Source organism: Cherax quadricarinatus, chromosome 68 (genome assembly GCF_038502225.1).
Source record: "Cherax quadricarinatus isolate ZL_2023a chromosome 68, ASM3850222v1, whole genome shotgun sequence".
Classification (NCBI taxonomy): domain Eukaryota; kingdom Metazoa; phylum Arthropoda; class Malacostraca; order Decapoda; family Parastacidae; genus Cherax; species Cherax quadricarinatus.
In genome coordinates this window covers 1,052,162-1,069,805 of record NC_091359.1, presented here as the reverse complement: position 1 = coordinate 1,069,805, position 17,644 = coordinate 1,052,162, and the positions used below count along the sequence as shown (strand labels likewise).

Here is a 17,644-nt window from a genome sequence, read left to right as displayed (position 1 = left end):
GACATTTTTTCATAAAAGTTTTTTACTTCTAGGGAAATTCCCATTTCCTTAAATGCATATATTTTCTTATGGGAAAGGTTGCTAAGTTTTAAGACAAGCACCCAAGTTAGAGCCATTCTCTCCATCCAGAACAAAAGCCACATTAATAACTACTGTTATATCATACCACTAGAGGATGATTTGAGTATTACAATGGGCTGGGCTGTCCATGAGCCAAAAAGTGGCTTCATGCTACTGCAGGGTTCAGTCTGAGTAATCACTTCTTCAAAGTAGGAATGCTTTGATGCCAGTGAATTTTTGTTTACACATCAATTTTTACAGGCTAAGAGTTGTTACCCTACCTGAGCTCAACCCACAACAGGGACAGAAGGTGTATAGAAGCATGACCAACATTTCCATGAACACTCAATATGTGAGCTGTCAACCAAGTCACAGGATATTTATTTTAATTCGGGGCAAGTGTTAAGCCATAGGGGATCATTAAGCACTGGGGTATGGAAAGCATTCTGGTTCCATCCAAGAATGGAAATTAAGTCCAGTTCCTTGAATCAACAGCTTTACTGGAATCAGTCCCTTGGTAGTTCCAGTGCCTCAGATTCTTCAGTTACTATTATTCCCTGGGTTTGGCACCTTCCTGCAGTGCTGTATGACCTTTGTGGGTCTAGCACTTTGTTTTGATTATAATAATTATAATTAGAACATTCCAATGAATATAATTACCTGTTCAAGTCTAATTACCTTTCATTCATTAGGGCTAGTATAATTCCTATTGATTTAGTGCTTTCTTTCCCCTCAAGGGAGGTTTCCTGACGGTGGTAAGGGGCTCCTGATCTAGGGAATTGGGTCTGTGCTCCAGCTCTCTGAATTAAGCCTGAATACTTTCCATAACCCCCCCAACACACACACAGGCGCTGTATAATCCTACGGGTTTAGCTCTCCCCCATGATTATAATAATAATTAGTGCTTTCCCATGCATAAAATACTATAATGATGTCCATATACTGTAGACAGTTATATACACAAAGGTATACATCTCTTACATATATATGCTGAGAGTTTAGATAAATAAGATATGTGCAATATGGAGTTTATTTTATTCCATATTTTAGGGAAAATTAAAGTATTTTTGGTATGGTTATGTACATCCTAAATGATCTTCGTATGGTCAATGACCCTGATGGTTTAGCACTTAGTTTGGATTATAATAATAATAATAATTATGGTCAATAGACTTTAAATCTAATTAACCAACCAATTTATGGACTGCCTGAGAAACTGTCACCCCGGCACAGTCCATAATTTCAACACTTGCTGACCCAGTCTTGAATGGGGTATCTAATGAACTTCATTTGGTCAGAAGTTTGTGAAGGGTTCTTGGTTCAAGGAAATTGAGTTGCTTTTTTCTCAGAGCAAACATGGTTATTTTCCATTCTTCAGGTGCTGTATGACTACAGGTTTAGTGCTTACCCAAGAATGTAATAATCCTGTCACACTTCATTATACAATTTAGTTTTCCTCTCATATTCCATCACTGAGGATAGTTTTCCTCTCATGATTATTATTATTATTATAATAATGGGGAAGCGCTAAACCCGTAGGATTATACAGCGGTTTTCCTCTCATACTCCATCACTAAGGATATTTCTCTCATACTCCATCACTGAGGATAGTTTTCCTCTCATACTCCATCACTGAGGATAGTTTTCCTCTCATACTCCATCACTGAGGATAGTTTTCCTCTCATACTCCATCACTGAGGATAGTTTTCCTCTCATACTCCATCACTGAGGATAGTTTTCCTCTCACACTTCATCAATGAGGATAGTTTTCCTCTCATACTCCATCACTGAGAGTTTTCCTCTCATTCTCCATCACTGAGGATGGTTTTCCTCTCATACTCCATCACTGAGGATAGTTTTCCTCGGTTCCTGATCAGCTGGGCTGTGGCTCGTACGTTGGTTTGCGTGCAGCCAGCAGTAACAGCCTGGTTGATCAGGCTCTGATCCACCAGGAGGCCTGGTCACAGACCGGGCCGCGAGGGCGTTGACCCCCAGAACTCTCTCCAGGTAATACTTCATCAATGAGGATACTTTTCCTCTCATACTCCATCACTGAGGATAGTTTTCCTCTCATACTCCATCACTGAGGATAGTTTTCCTCTCATACTCCATCATTGAAGATAGTTTTCCTCTCATACTCCACACGGGATTAGTTTCCAGTCATACTCCATCAAAGAATGGCTTTACTGTCAAATTTGATAACTGAATGATTTTCCTGATATACATCAGTTTTTCTGTCACACCCATGTAGGATGGTTTCCATGCCTTACTACACAGGATGATTTTCATGCACGAGGTAATGACAACTAGTACTTCCAAGCCTATAATTGATGTAAACTTTTCTATCAATTATATTGTCTCAGGAAAAATATTTTTGTTGAGTGAGGAATATCTAGATTTAATTTAATTTACTCTCCTGCCTTCCGCATAGCTTTTGCTTGTCTCCATGTGTAGAGTGGATGAGCCACTGGTTGCATTTCCTTTTAAGAAAAGATCTGGAGTTTTATCCTCAGGCTGGTGAAATGTATGAGCAAATTCCTCTACACTTTACCTATCTTGCAATAAAAATAGGTACATGTGTGTTAGCCAACTGTGTTAGCCATGCTAGGTGTTCTAGTGGTACACTGTAATTATTATTTTACCACATGTAAACCACACAATAACCAAATTCTGTAAACTCAGCATTGTAATCCTTATAGAGAATAAACTTTGAATTTGAACTGTTGAGCACATCCTGGGAAAAATTGCTATGTAAATGTGCTAAAAACAAAAAACCTGCAAGAGGATAAGTCCTGCACACAGTGCAAAGGTGTAAGAAAATTCCTGACCTGCTGGAAGTCATATCCTGGACAAGATCATTCAAGGAAAATGCTTTGGTGATGGTGAAAGGCTATTCATCCAAAGATTTCATGGTACCTTCTCTTCAGATCAGATCTGATTACCTCCCATTCCCAAGTCATTGTATGACCCCTAAGGGTTTAGTATTTCACCCGAAATATAATAATAATAATAATTAAAACTTTTGCAATCACAAGGATGTCTGCATCATGTTTTTTAAATTTTCCAGCATAAGCTGTGCTGTAACACAAGCAACATAACATAAGCATAACTCTAGCGCAAAATGTACATGAATAACAAAAAAAAAAAAAAAAAAACTAAGCAAGCTACTGTAGCTGAGAAAGACTCCTGGGATGAATTTATAACCCAGGATAAAAAAATATGTAAATATAATGCAATCCTTACATCCTTCTCTCAAGGATGTCACATGGCACTTGATGAATGCACCTACAGGATGTTTTGGGGATCTATGTTTCCATGGCTCAGTCCTACACCAGGTCTCTTGGTGGATCAGGGCTTGATCAACCAGGCTGTTACTGATGGCTGCACATATGAACCACAGAATGGCTGATCATAAATTAACTTTAAGAGCTCATCAGGTTCCGTCTTGAAGATAGCCAGGGGCCTGTTGGTAATTCCCCATATGTATGACGGAAGGCTACTGAAAAATCTTCAGCCCTTTCTATCTCACCTTTTATTGTACAGCAATAAAGGAATGGAACAGATTGCCTGCACATGTCAAAGCCAGTCATAGCATGAGCCAGTTCATGAAGAGTGCCAAAAGGTGTCTGATGAATGTAGCAACAGGGAGGAGAATGATTTTTTATTTTTTTTAGCTAATACACATATAAATGCAAATAACTCTTTTTACCTTATTTCTAGTATATATCCTTTATAGTATAATAAGATATTATATCCTTTATAGTATAATAATGTATTAAAAGGACCCCAATGGAAATAAATCACTTTGACTGTGTTATCCCAGGTTGCCTACACATATACTGTTATGTATGATAATCTATGTAACTGTATTTGTGTATTCCTAAATAAACTTACTTATGTATACCTGAATAAACTTACTTATGTATACCTTAATAAACTTACTTATTCTTACCCTTGCTTTTCACTGGAGGAATTTAGCACTGGTAAGCCTCTTACTTTCATACGAAGTTATTTCTGTGTGCAGATTCAGCACCATTTCTCTAGGATTTCTCAGGTATAAATTATGATATTATGTATCTTTTTCATTTGGATTCCAAAGAGTACAGGTTAAGAGACCTCAAAAATTTCCAGTAATTTGAGTTTTTGACTGAATTTATACAACCATGGAGTGAAGATTCTCTCTAGGTCTGCCATCTTAACAAGGACTGACAGTGGGCAGCAATACTGCAGTCCAGAGAGAACAAGTGTCTTAATGAACAGTCAGGTGTGAACATTGTCAGGTGTGAATACTGACAGGTGTTAACACTGTCAGGTGTGAACAGTCAGGTGTTAACACTGTCAGGTGTGAACACTGGCAGGTGTGAACACTGTCAGGTGTGAATACTGACAGGTGTTAACACTGTCAGGTGTGAAGAGTCAAGTGTGAATACTGTCAGGTGTGAACACTGACAGGTGTTAACTGTCAGGTGTGAACACTGTCAGGTGTGAATACTGTCAGGTGTGAATACTGACAGGTGTGAATACTGACAGGTGTGAATACTGTCAGGTGTGAACACTGTCAGGTGTTAACTGTCAGGTGTTAACACTGTCAGGTGTGAACACTAGGCGAGACAGGCAGAGATCTTGCAGTCCGCCTGAATGAGCGTCGAAATGCCTCTAACAGAGATGATGTAAGGTACGCCTGTCCTCCACAGAGACTCCACGGGACATTTGATGAACTGGAACGAGGCACAACTCGTTCTCACTGAACCAGACCTCAGACGCCGACGGTGCCTAGAAGCCTCACTAATCGCCGTCACCGACACTATAGAACGCAACACTGGAAACTACAAAATTTCAAAAACATTGGCATACATGATACTTAAGCAGCACCAACCCAAAAACACAGGAGTCACATGATTTCATCGTCTACCCGTCCTCATCATAGGTAGAGGTTGTTTTGATAAGGACCTGCCTCGCATGGGCCAGTAGGCATTCTACAGTGTTCCTCCATTCTTATGTTCTTATGACATTCCTCAGGTCACGTGCGTCACACCTCACTCTCCGCCTATATATATAATGTCTTTCTACCTCTGTATGTTAGAAGTGATCAAGGTCCCAGGACCGAAACGTTTTCTAATAAATATGTTATAGTGTTTGCTTACGTGTCTTTCTAAACCAACTTGTCGGTATTTATTACCAAGGTTTATACCACTGTCAGGTGTGAACAGTCAGGTGTGAATACTGACAGGTGTGAACACTGTCAGGTGTGAACACTGTCAGGTGTGAACACTGACAGGATGGATAATGAGAACCTTCAAAACTAGGGAGGCCAAGCCCATGATGACACTCTTCAGGTCACTTGTTCTATCTAGGCTGGAATATTGCTGCACACTAACAGCACCTTTCAAGGCAGGTGAAATTGCCGACCTAGAAAATGTACAGAAAACTTTCACGGCGCGCATAACGGAGATAAAACACCTCAATTATTGGGAGCGCTTGAGGTTCCTAAACCTGTATTCCCTGGAACGCAGGAGGGAGAGATACATGATTATATACACCTGGAAAATCCTAGAGGGACTAGTACCGAACTTGCACACGAAAATCACTCATTACGAAAGCAAAAGACTTGGCAGACGATGCACCATCCCCCCAATGAAAAGCAGGGGTGTCACTAGCACGTTAAGAGACCATACAATAAGTGTCAGGGGCCCGAGACTGTTCAACTGCCTCCCAGCACACATAAGGGGGATTACCAACAGACCCCTGGCAGTCTTCAAGCTGGCACTGAACAAGCACCTAAAGTCAGTTCCGGATCAGCCGGGCTGTGGCTCGTATGTTGGTTTGCGTGCAGCCAGCGGCAACAGCCTGGTTGATCAGGCTCTGATCCACCAGGAGGCCTGGTCTCAGACCGGGCCGCGGGGGCGTTGACCCCCGGAACTCTCTCCAGGTAAACTCCAGGTAAACAGGTGTGAATACTGTCAGGTGTGAATACTGTCAGGTGTGAACACTGACAGGTGTGAATACTGACAGGTGTTAACTGTCAGGTGTGAACACTGACAGGTGTGAACACTGACAGGTGTGAATACTGACAGGTGTGAATACTGACAGGTGAGAACACTGTCAGGTGTGAACACTCAGGTGTGAAGTGATAACAGGTGTAAACAGTGACAACAGGTTTTACACCTGTTGTCAGTTTAAATGTTATCACTGTTTACACCTGTTGTCACTGTTTACACCTGTTGTCAGTTTACACCTGTTGTCACTGTTTACACCTGTTGTCACTTTACACCTGATGTCACTGTTTACACCTGTTGTCAGTTTACACCTGTTGTCACTGTTTACACCTGTTGTCAGTTTACACCTGTTGTCACTGTTTACACCTGTTATCACTTTACACCTGTTGTCACTGTTCACACCTGTTGTCACTGTTCACACCTACTGCTACTGTTCACAGCAGGTGTAAACTGACAACAAGTGTGAACTATAATGGATATGAAGAGTATCAGGTATTGACAGTGACAACAGGTATTATAACAAACACTTGTAGTATCATCCAAGATCAAGCAGTGAAACACATGTTGATACAGATATTAAAATTTCATTATTATTATTATTATAATCAAGGGGAAGCGCTAAACCCGTAGGATTATACAGCACCGGGGCGGATGTGGAAGGCATTCAGGCTTAATTCGGGGAACTGGAGTACAGATCCAATTCCCTAAATCAAGAGCCCCTCACCAACATCAAGGAACCTTCCCTGAGGGGTATTAAAATTTCAGATATTTATAGACTGCAAATGTGACATCATTTTTGTAGTATTTGCACTAATATTACGATTATTATAACATATATATTGTTAATATAATTTAAATTTATTGATAATAAAGATCCCCAGGTGTTGCACATGTTTTACTTATTAACAAATCTTTTAACACTTTAAATAATGTTTTATTTTTAAAAGTATTTGTTTATGTTACTATTTTTCAATTAAATTAGTTTAGTTCATTGTTTTGCAATATATTTAAGTGTGGTTCATGAAGCTTATATATAGAGAGGGTGGAATTCTCTGTGTGTACAGCTTAAGCTTCACTGGAACGGTTTTAAGTCTTAACAAAAGGGTTTTAAGTCTATTTGTATGAATTAAAAATCTCGGTAGAAAGATTTCAAGTCTTATTAAGAAGCTTTTAAGTGTTAACAAAGTTTTAAAGCCTATTTATATAAGTTCCAAGTCTCAGTAGAAGAGTTTCAAGCCTTACTGAAATAGTTTTAAGCGTTATCAGAAGGGTTAAAATCGTATTTATAAGAGTTCCAAGTCTTAATAGAAGGATTCCAAGTCTTATTAAAAGGATTCTAAGTGTCAGTAAAAGGGTTCGGATTATAAGAGAGGGTTTTAAGCGTGACTGGTGAGACTGGTGGTCTGGGTGAGGCTGTTTACATGTGTTAACTGACTTACTGCTGACTGGTGAGTCTTATCCTCTCCCCTCCACATGTGTGCTGCTGCTGCTCCTCCTCCTCCTCCACGGTAGTCATAAGATAAGAGAGGATTTGCTGGTATAGTTAACCCGGGGTAGGGAGTTAGCTAGCTAGGATAACCCGGGGTAGGGAGTTAGCTAGGATAACCCGGGGTAGGGAGTTAGTTAACCAGGATAACCCGGGGTAGGAAGTTAGCTAGCTAGGATAACCCGGAGTAGGGAGTTAGCTAGCTAGGATAACCCGGGGTAGGGAGTTAGTTAACCAGGATAACCCGGGGTAGGGAGTTAGCTAGCTAGGATAACCCGGAGTAGGGAATTAGCTAGCTAGGATAACCCGGGGTAGGGAGTTAGTTAACCAGAATAACCCGGGGTAGGGAGTTAGTTAACCAGGATAACCCGGGGCAGGGAGTTAGTTAACCAGGATAACCCGGGGTAGGGAGTTAGTTAACCAGGATAACCCGGGGTAGGGAGTTAGCTAGCCAGGATAACCCTGGGTAGGGAGAGTTAGCTAGCCAGGATAACCCGGGGTAGGGAGAGTTAGCTAGCCAGGATAACCCGGGGTAGGGAGAGTTAACTAGCCAGGATAACCCAGGGTAGGGAGAGTTAGCAAGCCAGGATAACCCAGGGTAGGGAGTTAGTTAGCCAGGATAACCCGGGGTAGGGAGTTAGCTAGCCAGGATAACCCAGGGTAGGGAGAGTTAGCTAGCCAGGATAACCCAGGGTAGGGAGAGTTAGCAAACCAGGATAACCCAGGGTAGGGAGAGTTAGCTAGCCAGGATAACCCTGGGTAGGGGGTTAGCTAACCAGGATAACCCGGGGTAGGAAGAGTTAGTTAGCCAGGATAACCCAGGGTAGGGAGAGTTAGCTAGCCAGGATAACCCGGGGTAGGGAGTTAGCTAGCCAGGATAACCCAGGGTAGGGAGAGTTAGCTAGCCAGGATAACCCAGGGTAGGGAGAGTTAGCTAGCCAGGATAACCTGGGGTAGGGGTTAGCTAGCCAGGATAACCTGGGGTAGGAAGAGTTAGCTAGCCAGGATAACCCAGGGTAGGGAGAGTTAGCTAGCCAGGATAACCCAGGGTAGGGAGAGTTAGCTAGCCAGGATAACCCAGGGTAGGGAGAGTTAGCTAGCCAGGATAACCCAGGGTAGGGAGAGTTAGCTAGCCAGGATAACCCAGGGTAGGGAGAGTTAGCTAGCCAGGATAACCCAGGGTAGGGAGAGTTAGCTAGCCAGGATAACCCAGGGTAGGGAGAGTTAGCTAGCCAGGATAACCCAGGGTAGGGAGAGTTAGCTAGCCAGGATAACCCAGGGTAGGGAGAGTTAGCTAGCCAGGATAACCCAGGGTAGGGAGAGTTAGCTAGCCAGGATAACCCAGGGTAGGGAGAGTTAGCTAGCCAGGATAACCCAGGGTAGGGAGAGTTAGCTAGCCAGGATAACCCAGGGTAGGGAGAGTTAGCTAGCCAGGATAACCCAGGGTAGGGAGAGTTAGCTAGCCAGGATAACCCAGGGTAGGGAGAGTTAGCTAGCCAGGATAACCCAGGGTAGGGAGAGTTAGCTAGCCTGGATAACCCAGGGTAGGGAGAGTTAGCTAGCCTGGATAACCCAGGGTAGGGAGAGTTAGCTAGCCTGGATAACCCAGGGTAGGGAGAGTTAGCTAGCCTGGATAACCCAGGGTAGGGAGAGTTAGCTAGCCTGGATAACCCAGGGTAGGGAGAGTTAGCTAGCCTGGATAACCCAGGGTAGGGAGAGTTAGCTAGCCTGGATAACCCAGGGTAGGGAGAGTTAGCTAGCCTGGATAACCCAGGGTAGGGAGAGTTAGCTAGCCTGGATAACCCAGGGTAGGGAGAGTTAGCTAGCCTGGATAACCCAGGGTAGGGAGAGTTAGCTAGCCTGGATAACCCAGGGTAGGGAGAGTTAGCTAGCCTGGATAACCCAGGGTAGGGAGAGTTAGCTAGCCTGGATAACCCAGGGTAGGGAGAGTTAGCTAGCCAGGATAACCCAGGGTAGGGAGAGTTAGCTAGCCAGGATAACCCAGGGTAGGGAGAGTTAGCTAGCCAGGATAACCCAGGGTAGGGAGAGTTAGCTAGCCAGGATAACCCAGGGTAGGGAGAGTTAGCTAGCCAGGATAACCCAGGGTAGGGAGAGTTAGCTAGCCAGGATAACCCAGGGTAGGGAGAGTTAGCTAGCCAGGATAACCCAGGGTAGGGAGAGTTAGCTAGCCAGGATAACCCAGGGTAGGGAGAGTTAGCTAGCCAGGATAACCCAGGGTAGGGAGAGTTAGCTAGCCAGGATAACCCAGGGTAGGGAGAGTTAGCTAGCCAGGATAACCCAGGGTAGGGAGAGTTAGCTAGCCAGGATAACCCAGGGTAGGGAGAGTTAGCTAGCCAGGATAACCCAGGGTAGGGAGAGTTAGCTAGCCAGGATAACCCAGGGTAGGGAGAGTTAGCTAGCCAGGATAACCCAGGGTAGGGAGAGTTAGCTAGCCAGGATAACCCAGGGTAGGGAGAGTTAGCTAGCCAGGATAACCCAGGGTAGGGAGAGTTAGCTAGCCAGGATAACCCAGGGTAGGGAGAGTTAGCTAGCCAGGATAACCCAGGGTAGGGAGAGTTAGCTAGCCAGGATAACCCAGGGTAGGGAGAGTTAGCTAGCCTGGATAACCCAGGGTAGGGAGAGTTAGCTAGCCTGGATAACCCAGGGTAGGGAGAGTTAGCTAGCCTGGATAACCCAGGGTAGGGAGAGTTAGCTAGCCTGGATAACCCAGGGTAGGGAGAGTTAGCTAGCCTGGATAACCCAGGGTAGGGAGAGTTAGCTAGCCTGGATAACCCAGGGTAGGGAGAGTTAGCTAGCCTGGATAACCCAGGGTAGGGAGAGTTAGCTAGCCTGGATAACCCAGGGTAGGGAGAGTTAGCTAGCCAGGATAACCCAGGGTAGGGAGAGTTAGCTAGCCAGGATAACCCAGGGTAGGGAGAGTTAGCTAGCCAGGATAACCCAGGGTAGGGAGAGTTAGCTAGCCAGGATAACCCAGGGTAGGGAGAGTTAGCTAGCCAGGATAACCCAGGGTAGGGAGAGTTAGCTAGCCAGGATAACCCAGGGTAGGGAGAGTTAGCCAGGATAACCCAGGGTAGGGAGAGTTAGCTAGCCAGGATAACCCAGGGTAGGGAGAGTTAGCTAGCAAGGATAATAGAAGGAAGTCGGTGGTGCTTTAATCTCGTCCCCCAGGATGTGATCCACAACAGTCGACTAACATCCAGGTACCTATGTACTGCTAGGTGAACAGTGGTAGCATATATAAGGTAACATGCCCAATGTTTCCACCCGTGCCGGGGATTGAACCTGGACACTCAGTGTGAGGCAAGTGTGCTACCAGCCAAACTGCTTCACGGTAGTGCTGCTGCTTCACGGTAGTGCTGCTGCTTCACGGTAGTGCTGCTGCTTCACGGTAGTGCTGCTGCTTCACGGTAGCGCTGCTGCTTCACGGTAGCGCTGCTGCTTCACGGTAGCGCTGCTGCTTCACGGTAGTGCTGCTGCTTCACGGTAGCGCTGCTGCTTCACGGTAGCACTGCTGCTTCACGGTAGCACTGCTGCTTCACGGTAGCGCTGCTGCTTCACGGTAGCGCTGCTGCTTCACGGTAGCGCTGCTGCTTCACGGTAGTGCTGCTGCTTCACGGTAGTGCTGCTGCTTCACTGTAGCGCTGCTGCTTCACTGTAGCGCTGCTGCTTCACGGTAGCGCTGCTGCTTCACGGTAGCGCTGCTGCTTCACGGTAGCGCTGCTGCTTCACGGTAGCGCTGCTGCTTCACGGTAGCGCTGCTGCTTCACGGTAGCGCTGCTGCTTCACGGTAGCGCTGCTGCTTCACGGTAGCGCTGCTGCTTCACGGTAGTGCTGCTGCTTCACGGTAGTGCTGCTGCTTCACGGTAGCACTTTCCAAAGAATGTACAAAGATGTAATCCCAGTGCTGCTGCTTCACGGTAGCGCTGCTGCTTCACGGTAGCGCTGCTGCTTCACGGTAGCGCTGCTGCTTCACGGTAGCGCTGCTGCTTCACGGTAGCGCTGCTGCTTCACGGTAGTGCTGCTGCTTCACGGTAGTGCTGCTGCTTCACGGTAGTGCTGCTGCTTCACGGTAGTGCGGCTGCTTCACGGTAGTGCTGCTGCTTCACGGTAGTGCTGTTGCTGCTTCACTGTAGCGCTGCTGCTTCACTGTAATGCTGCTGCTTCACTGTAGCGCTGCTGCTTCACTGTAGCGCTGCTGCTTCACTGTAGCGCTGCTGCTTCACTGTAGCGCTGCTGCTTCACTGTAGCGCTGCTGCTTCACTGTAGCGCTGCTGCTTCACTGTAGCGCTGCTGCTTCACTGTAGTGCTGCTGCTTCACTGTAGCACTGCTGCTTCACTGTAGTGCTGCTGCTTCACGGTAGCGCTGCTGCTTCACTGTAGCGCTGCTGCTTCACGGTAGTGCTGCTGCTTCACGGTAGCGCTGCTGCTTCACGGTAGCGCTGCTGCTTCACGGTAGTGCTGCTGCTTCACGGTAGTGCTGCTGCTTCACGGTAGCGCTGCTGCTTCACGGTAGCACTTTCCAAAGAATGTACAAAGATGTAATCCCAGTGCTGAATCACAACGCTGCAGTCCTTGGACATTAAGTTTGACTTTGTACCTGTCCTATCTACTTTTAAAGCTATTTGAAATACTCTTCAATGAAGCTACTTCGTAGTTTATTCCAGTCATTTATAATTCTATTCTCAGACCAGTGCTTTCCTATATCCTTTGTAATTCTAAATTTCTTTAACTGAAATCTGTTGTCGTAACTCGTTTTGATTATATGGTTTCAGCACTATTTATTAAAGCTTTTGTTCAATCATATTTCCCTCTAATTCTGCACCTTTCTACCTATATTTGTAGGGAAAGCTTCCAGTAGAGGGGACTAACTCGTGTTCTCCCTCTGTGTATGTTTTCCAGTGCTTATATTTTAAGATATCCATATTTAACAAATAAATATTGAGTTGGTTGGGTAGCTAATATTTTTGTAATTTTTTGATCTTAATATGAATTAATTAAACACTTAACATAAATGATATTAATCATAGACATTTAGTTCCAGGTTATTGTGGATGATGGGGGACGAGAACAAAGATGAGGAGAGAGTGTATGGGGGCTGTGAGGGTCCAGATGCCATGTATGTCAAGTTAATATCTTCTGATGGTCACGAGTTCATAGTAAAGAGAGATCATGCACTCACCTCGGGCACCATCAAGGCCATGCTCTCTGGCCCAGGACAGTTTGCGGAAAATGAAACTAATGAGGTCAACTTCAGGGAAATACCGTATGTATTCAGTTTCAGCATCTCCTAGAGTCAAGACAGTACAGAAGTTCTTACTGTTACTGATTTAGTCCATTCAACCTACTCCACACAGTAAATCACACCAGTATCCACTCTCACATATTCTTGTGCTGTGTATCACCTTGTAGATTTGTTAGCCTAACTTTGCCTAATGGTCCTCATTAATTTAATCTCTCAGAACAGTAAAGCAACCTTAGTTTTTCATATTTTACCACATTACTTTGGCTTTCATTAATGTACTTAGTCATAAGGGTGTTTTTTTTTTTTCACTATACTATTGTGTCCTTGGTGATTCAGGTCACCACCAGACCAAGTGTGGTTAGATAGCTTTAAAGGTTATTTAAGTGGCTTTGTCTTTCGAAAGTTTAAGTACGGAGATAAAACACCTCAATTACTGGGAGCGCTTGAGGTTCCTGAACCTGTATTCCCTGGAACGCAGGTGGGAGAGATACATGATTATATACACCTGGAAAATCCTAGAGGGACTAGTACCGAACTTGCACACGAAAATCACTCGCTACGAAAGCAAAAGACTTGGCAGACGATGCAACATCCCCCCAATGAAAAGCAGGGGTGTCACTAGCACATTAAGAGACCATACAATAAGTGTCAGGGGCCCGAGACTGTTCAACTGCCTCCCAGCATACATAAGGGGGATTACCAACAGACCCCTGGCAGTCTTCAAGCTGGCACTGGACAAGCACCTAAAGTCGGTTCCTGATCAGCCAGGCTGTGGCTCGTATGTTGGTTTGCGTGCAGCCAGCAGTAACAGCCTGGTTGATCAGGCTCTGATCCACCAGGAGGCCTGGTCACAGACCGGGCCGCGGGGGCGTTGACCCCCGGAACTCTCTCCAGGTAAACTGTAATTGGAGAACACGAGCAATTTTTTTTTTTAACACGTCAGCCGTTTCCCACCAAGGCAGGGCGACCCAAAAAGAAAGAAAAATACTTTCATTATCATGCAACACCTTCACCATCACTCACATAATCACTGTCTTTGCAGAGGCACTCAGATACAACAGTTTAGAAATCCCTCCAAACTGCCAATATCTCAAACCCCTCCTTTAAAGTGCAGGCATTGTATGTCCCATTTTCAGGACTCAAGTCTGGCTAACCAGTTTCCCTGAATTCCTTCACAAAATATTACCCTGCTCGCACTGCAACAGCTCATCAGTTCCCAAAAACCATTAGTCTCCATTCACTCTTATCTAACATGCTCACACATGCTTGCTTTAAGTCTAAGCCCCTCGCCCACAAAACCTTCTTTACCCCCTTCCTCAAACCTTTTCAAGGATGACGCCTACCCTGTCTTCCTTCCCCTACAGATTTATACACTCTCCAAGTCATTCTACTTTGTTCCATTCTTTCTAAAAGACCAAACCACCTCAACAACCCCTCTTCAGCCCTCTGACTAATACTTTTAGTAACTCCACACCTCCTCCTAATTTCCACACTTTGAATTCTCTGCATAATATTTACACCACACATTGCCCTTAGACCTAGGTAGTAGGTTGGTAGACAGCAGCCGCTCAGGGAGGTACTACCATCCTGCCAAGTGAGTGTAAAACGAAAGCTTGTAATTATTTTACATGATGGTAGGATTGCTGGTGTCCATTTTTCTGTCTCATAAACATGCAAGGTTTCAGGTACGTCTTGCTACTTCTACTTACACTTAGGTCACACTACACATATATGTACAAGCTTATATATATATATATATATACACACACCCCTCTGGGTTTTCTTCTATTTTCTTACTAGTTCTTGTTCTTGTTTATTTCCTCTTATCTCCATGGGGAAGTGGAACAGAATTCTTCCTCCGTAAGCTATGCGTGTTGTAAGAGGCGACTAAAATGCCAGGAGCAAGGGGCTAGTAACCCCTTCTCCTGTATAAATTACTAAATTTAAAAAGAGAAACTTTCGTTTTTCTTTTTGGGCCACCCTGCCTCGGTGGGATACAGCCGGTTTGTTGAAAGAATGAAGATTGCCCTTAGACACGACATCTCCACTGCCTCCAGCCACCACCTCGCCACAGCATTTACAACCCAAGCTTCACACCCATATAAGCTTTGGTACCACTGTACTTTCATACATTCTCTTCTTTGCCTCCATGTATAGTGTTTTTTGTCTCCACTGATACCTTGATGTACCACTCACCTTTTTTACTTTGTCAATTCTATGGTTAACCCCATCTTTCATAAACCCTTCTACTGACAAGTCGACTCCAAAATATCTGAAAATATTCACTTCTTCCATACTCCCTCTCTCCAATGTGATATCCAATTTTTCTTTATCTAAATTGTTTAATACCCTCATCACCTTACTCTTATGTATGTTCACTTTCAACTTTCTACCTTTACACACCCTCTGAAAGTCATCTACTAACAATTACATCTTTTCTTTAGAATCTCCCAAAAGCACAGTATCATCAGCAAAAAGTAACTGTGTCAACTCCCATTTTGTATTTGATTCACCATAATTTAATCCCACCCCTTTCCCGAACACCCTAGCATTTACTTTTACAACATTATGTATCCAACATAATTTTGGTTACATAGTAGAGGTAGTATGGCTAGGAGACTGAATACCTCCAAATCCCTGAATATAGTACCGTCCGTACTGTAATTTGTAGCCCACTCCACCTGCTTTTTTTTTTTTTTTTTTTTTTTCCTAATATGTAGTCCTATTTAAGATTGCCAGCAACATTGGTCAATAAAATTAAACTTCATTTTGTCATCAAAGATTTAATACATTTTTCTGAACCCATTCTAAATGCTGTTTCCAAATCTGTTCTTATTTTTTCCAACGTATCTAGGTTTTGAAATTGATGGGTTTTATATTTTTTAATTTTAATAAGATTTAAGATGTACTGTACTAAATTTCATATTAGGATGCCTAAATAAATAAAACACATAAATGCCAAGTTGTGTGTCACACATCATTTATATGACCTGCTAAGTCATTTTTTATGATGCATTGTGTGGACCTGCCTGGTCCAACATTTTGTTTTTTGGGTACAACAAGGTAGCAAGACACCCAGCTTAGCTGAGGCATAAGATAGCAACTGTCAGTAAATTTGAGGCTTGCAAATATTTGTGCTTGCATATGCCATGCAAGCAACAGGCTCCTGCATATATATGTATCGTTCACAGTTTAAGGGTTAAAACCAGTTGTCCATTAAGTCCAAATTGAGAATATTTTTCCTTAATCGTAATAGTGTCAGTTTTTGACTTTAATGAATATCCACTATATCTGAAAAAGAATTTACCCAGATGACTGCAACAATAATTGATAGTTCTGGACTGAGTTTTTTTTTTTCTGAATGGTGTCTTGCCACAGATTTTGTATTTTAAGTATGAAATTCATTAGAGGTTATACTGTTTACACTTGCATGGAATGTTTGTTAATACATTAAATAATTTTACAGTATTTGTACTGTATATACTAAATGTGTGATTCACAACAGTACCTGTAAACCCAGGCCTTAATGGGATTAAACCTTTTTTTTTTTTTCAGGTCACATGTACTTCAAAAAGTGTGCATGTACTTCACCTACAAGGTGCGATACACTAACAGCTCCACAGAAATTCCAGAGTTCCCCATTGCACCGGAAATTGCTCTAGAGCTTCTCATGGCTGCTAACTTCCTTGATTGCTGAAAAAGTCATTATTGATCAGTAAGCTGGAATGTTATTAATTGGTGAGATGGTTTTGAGGTAGTTATGGAATCACAGTTCAAAATAATTGGTATACAAAATCCACCACACTTATAAATTAAGAAAGAGTAAGGAATATCGAAGAAAGAAAAATACTCGGTTATAGTTAGAGTTCATACAGATGAATAAGCAACCTTCAAATGATTTTGATGTCATAGGTAGGTGTACAACAAAATTTATACATAAATAGCTTTTTCTACTTAAGTATTAAGGCATTGGTTGTTAGAAATATCCATCTTCGAAATATTAATCTTTCTGATGTGTCACTTTATAAAGGTTAAGATGTCTGAGTTGTGTATATTGAATGAATGTTTGGTTTTGTTGATATTTGAAGAGATGGTGCTGCTGTGTATATCCTACAAATCCTCGTTCATTTAAGTTTTTCTAGGATAGTACAGTACTCTTGTCACCTTGATGCTGCAACATTGTGCCTGCTATTAAACTTAAAATTGTAGAACTTGGATACTTTGGAGCAAAGTTCTCATCAAATTATATTCTTAAAGTGATTTAACATTATTCTAACCTTTTTAAGTGTACCTTTGTTGCCCATCTCTAACAGCAATATGCAAGTTTCTCAACTTAAAATAACTTAAATTCATACTGTACATACCAAACCATCACTTGGCATATAATTGCCCATTGAATTATAAATGAACATTGCACCCTTGCTAAAATGTTTATTGAAAGAATACTTATTTTCATAGTATTACATTCTATTACTCCAGTTTCTGTATAATCCCTATGGGTTTAGCACTGTCCACTGATTAAGCAAAAAATATAAATTCATTTAATAAGTTGATGCCAAGGATAGGTATTAAGAATGTTCAGGTACTTTTGCATGTACAGGTAACTTAAAATTCATGTATATTATTTTTTAGTTTAAAGACTATTTGCTTAATCATGTCATAACTAGAGTATAATATAATTTATAGTTTGCATGGTTAGGAAAAAATTGTCTATCCATTTTGCCAAAATAACTTGCTAATTTATTATTTGTCGCAACTTCACTCGTTGGTTAGAATTTGTTTAATAAAAATTTGAAGTCATTTCTTGTGATTATATACTGTATTAAACTTTAAGAAAAA

General features: G+C 42.9%; 1 protein-coding gene across 2 annotated transcripts; it reads left to right on the top strand.

Annotated features, from left to right (window-relative positions):
* Nucleotides 1–7,355: 7,355 nt before the first annotated feature.
* Nucleotides 7,356–17,644, top strand: EloC (elongin C). Of its 2 annotated transcripts, none has more exons than XM_070099544.1 (3): nt 7,356–7,504; nt 12,599–12,826; nt 16,361–17,644. In XM_070099544.1, the coding sequence occupies exons 2-3, from the start codon at nt 12,615–12,617 to the stop codon at nt 16,500–16,502; spliced, it is 354 nt and encodes a 117-aa protein (XP_069955645.1). In that variant the 5' UTR covers nt 7,356–7,504; nt 12,599–12,614; the 3' UTR covers nt 16,503–17,644. The 2 variants fall into 2 exon arrangements, with proteins under 2 accessions (XP_069955645.1, XP_069955644.1); XM_070099543.1 differs by having other exon boundaries at nt 7,420–7,564.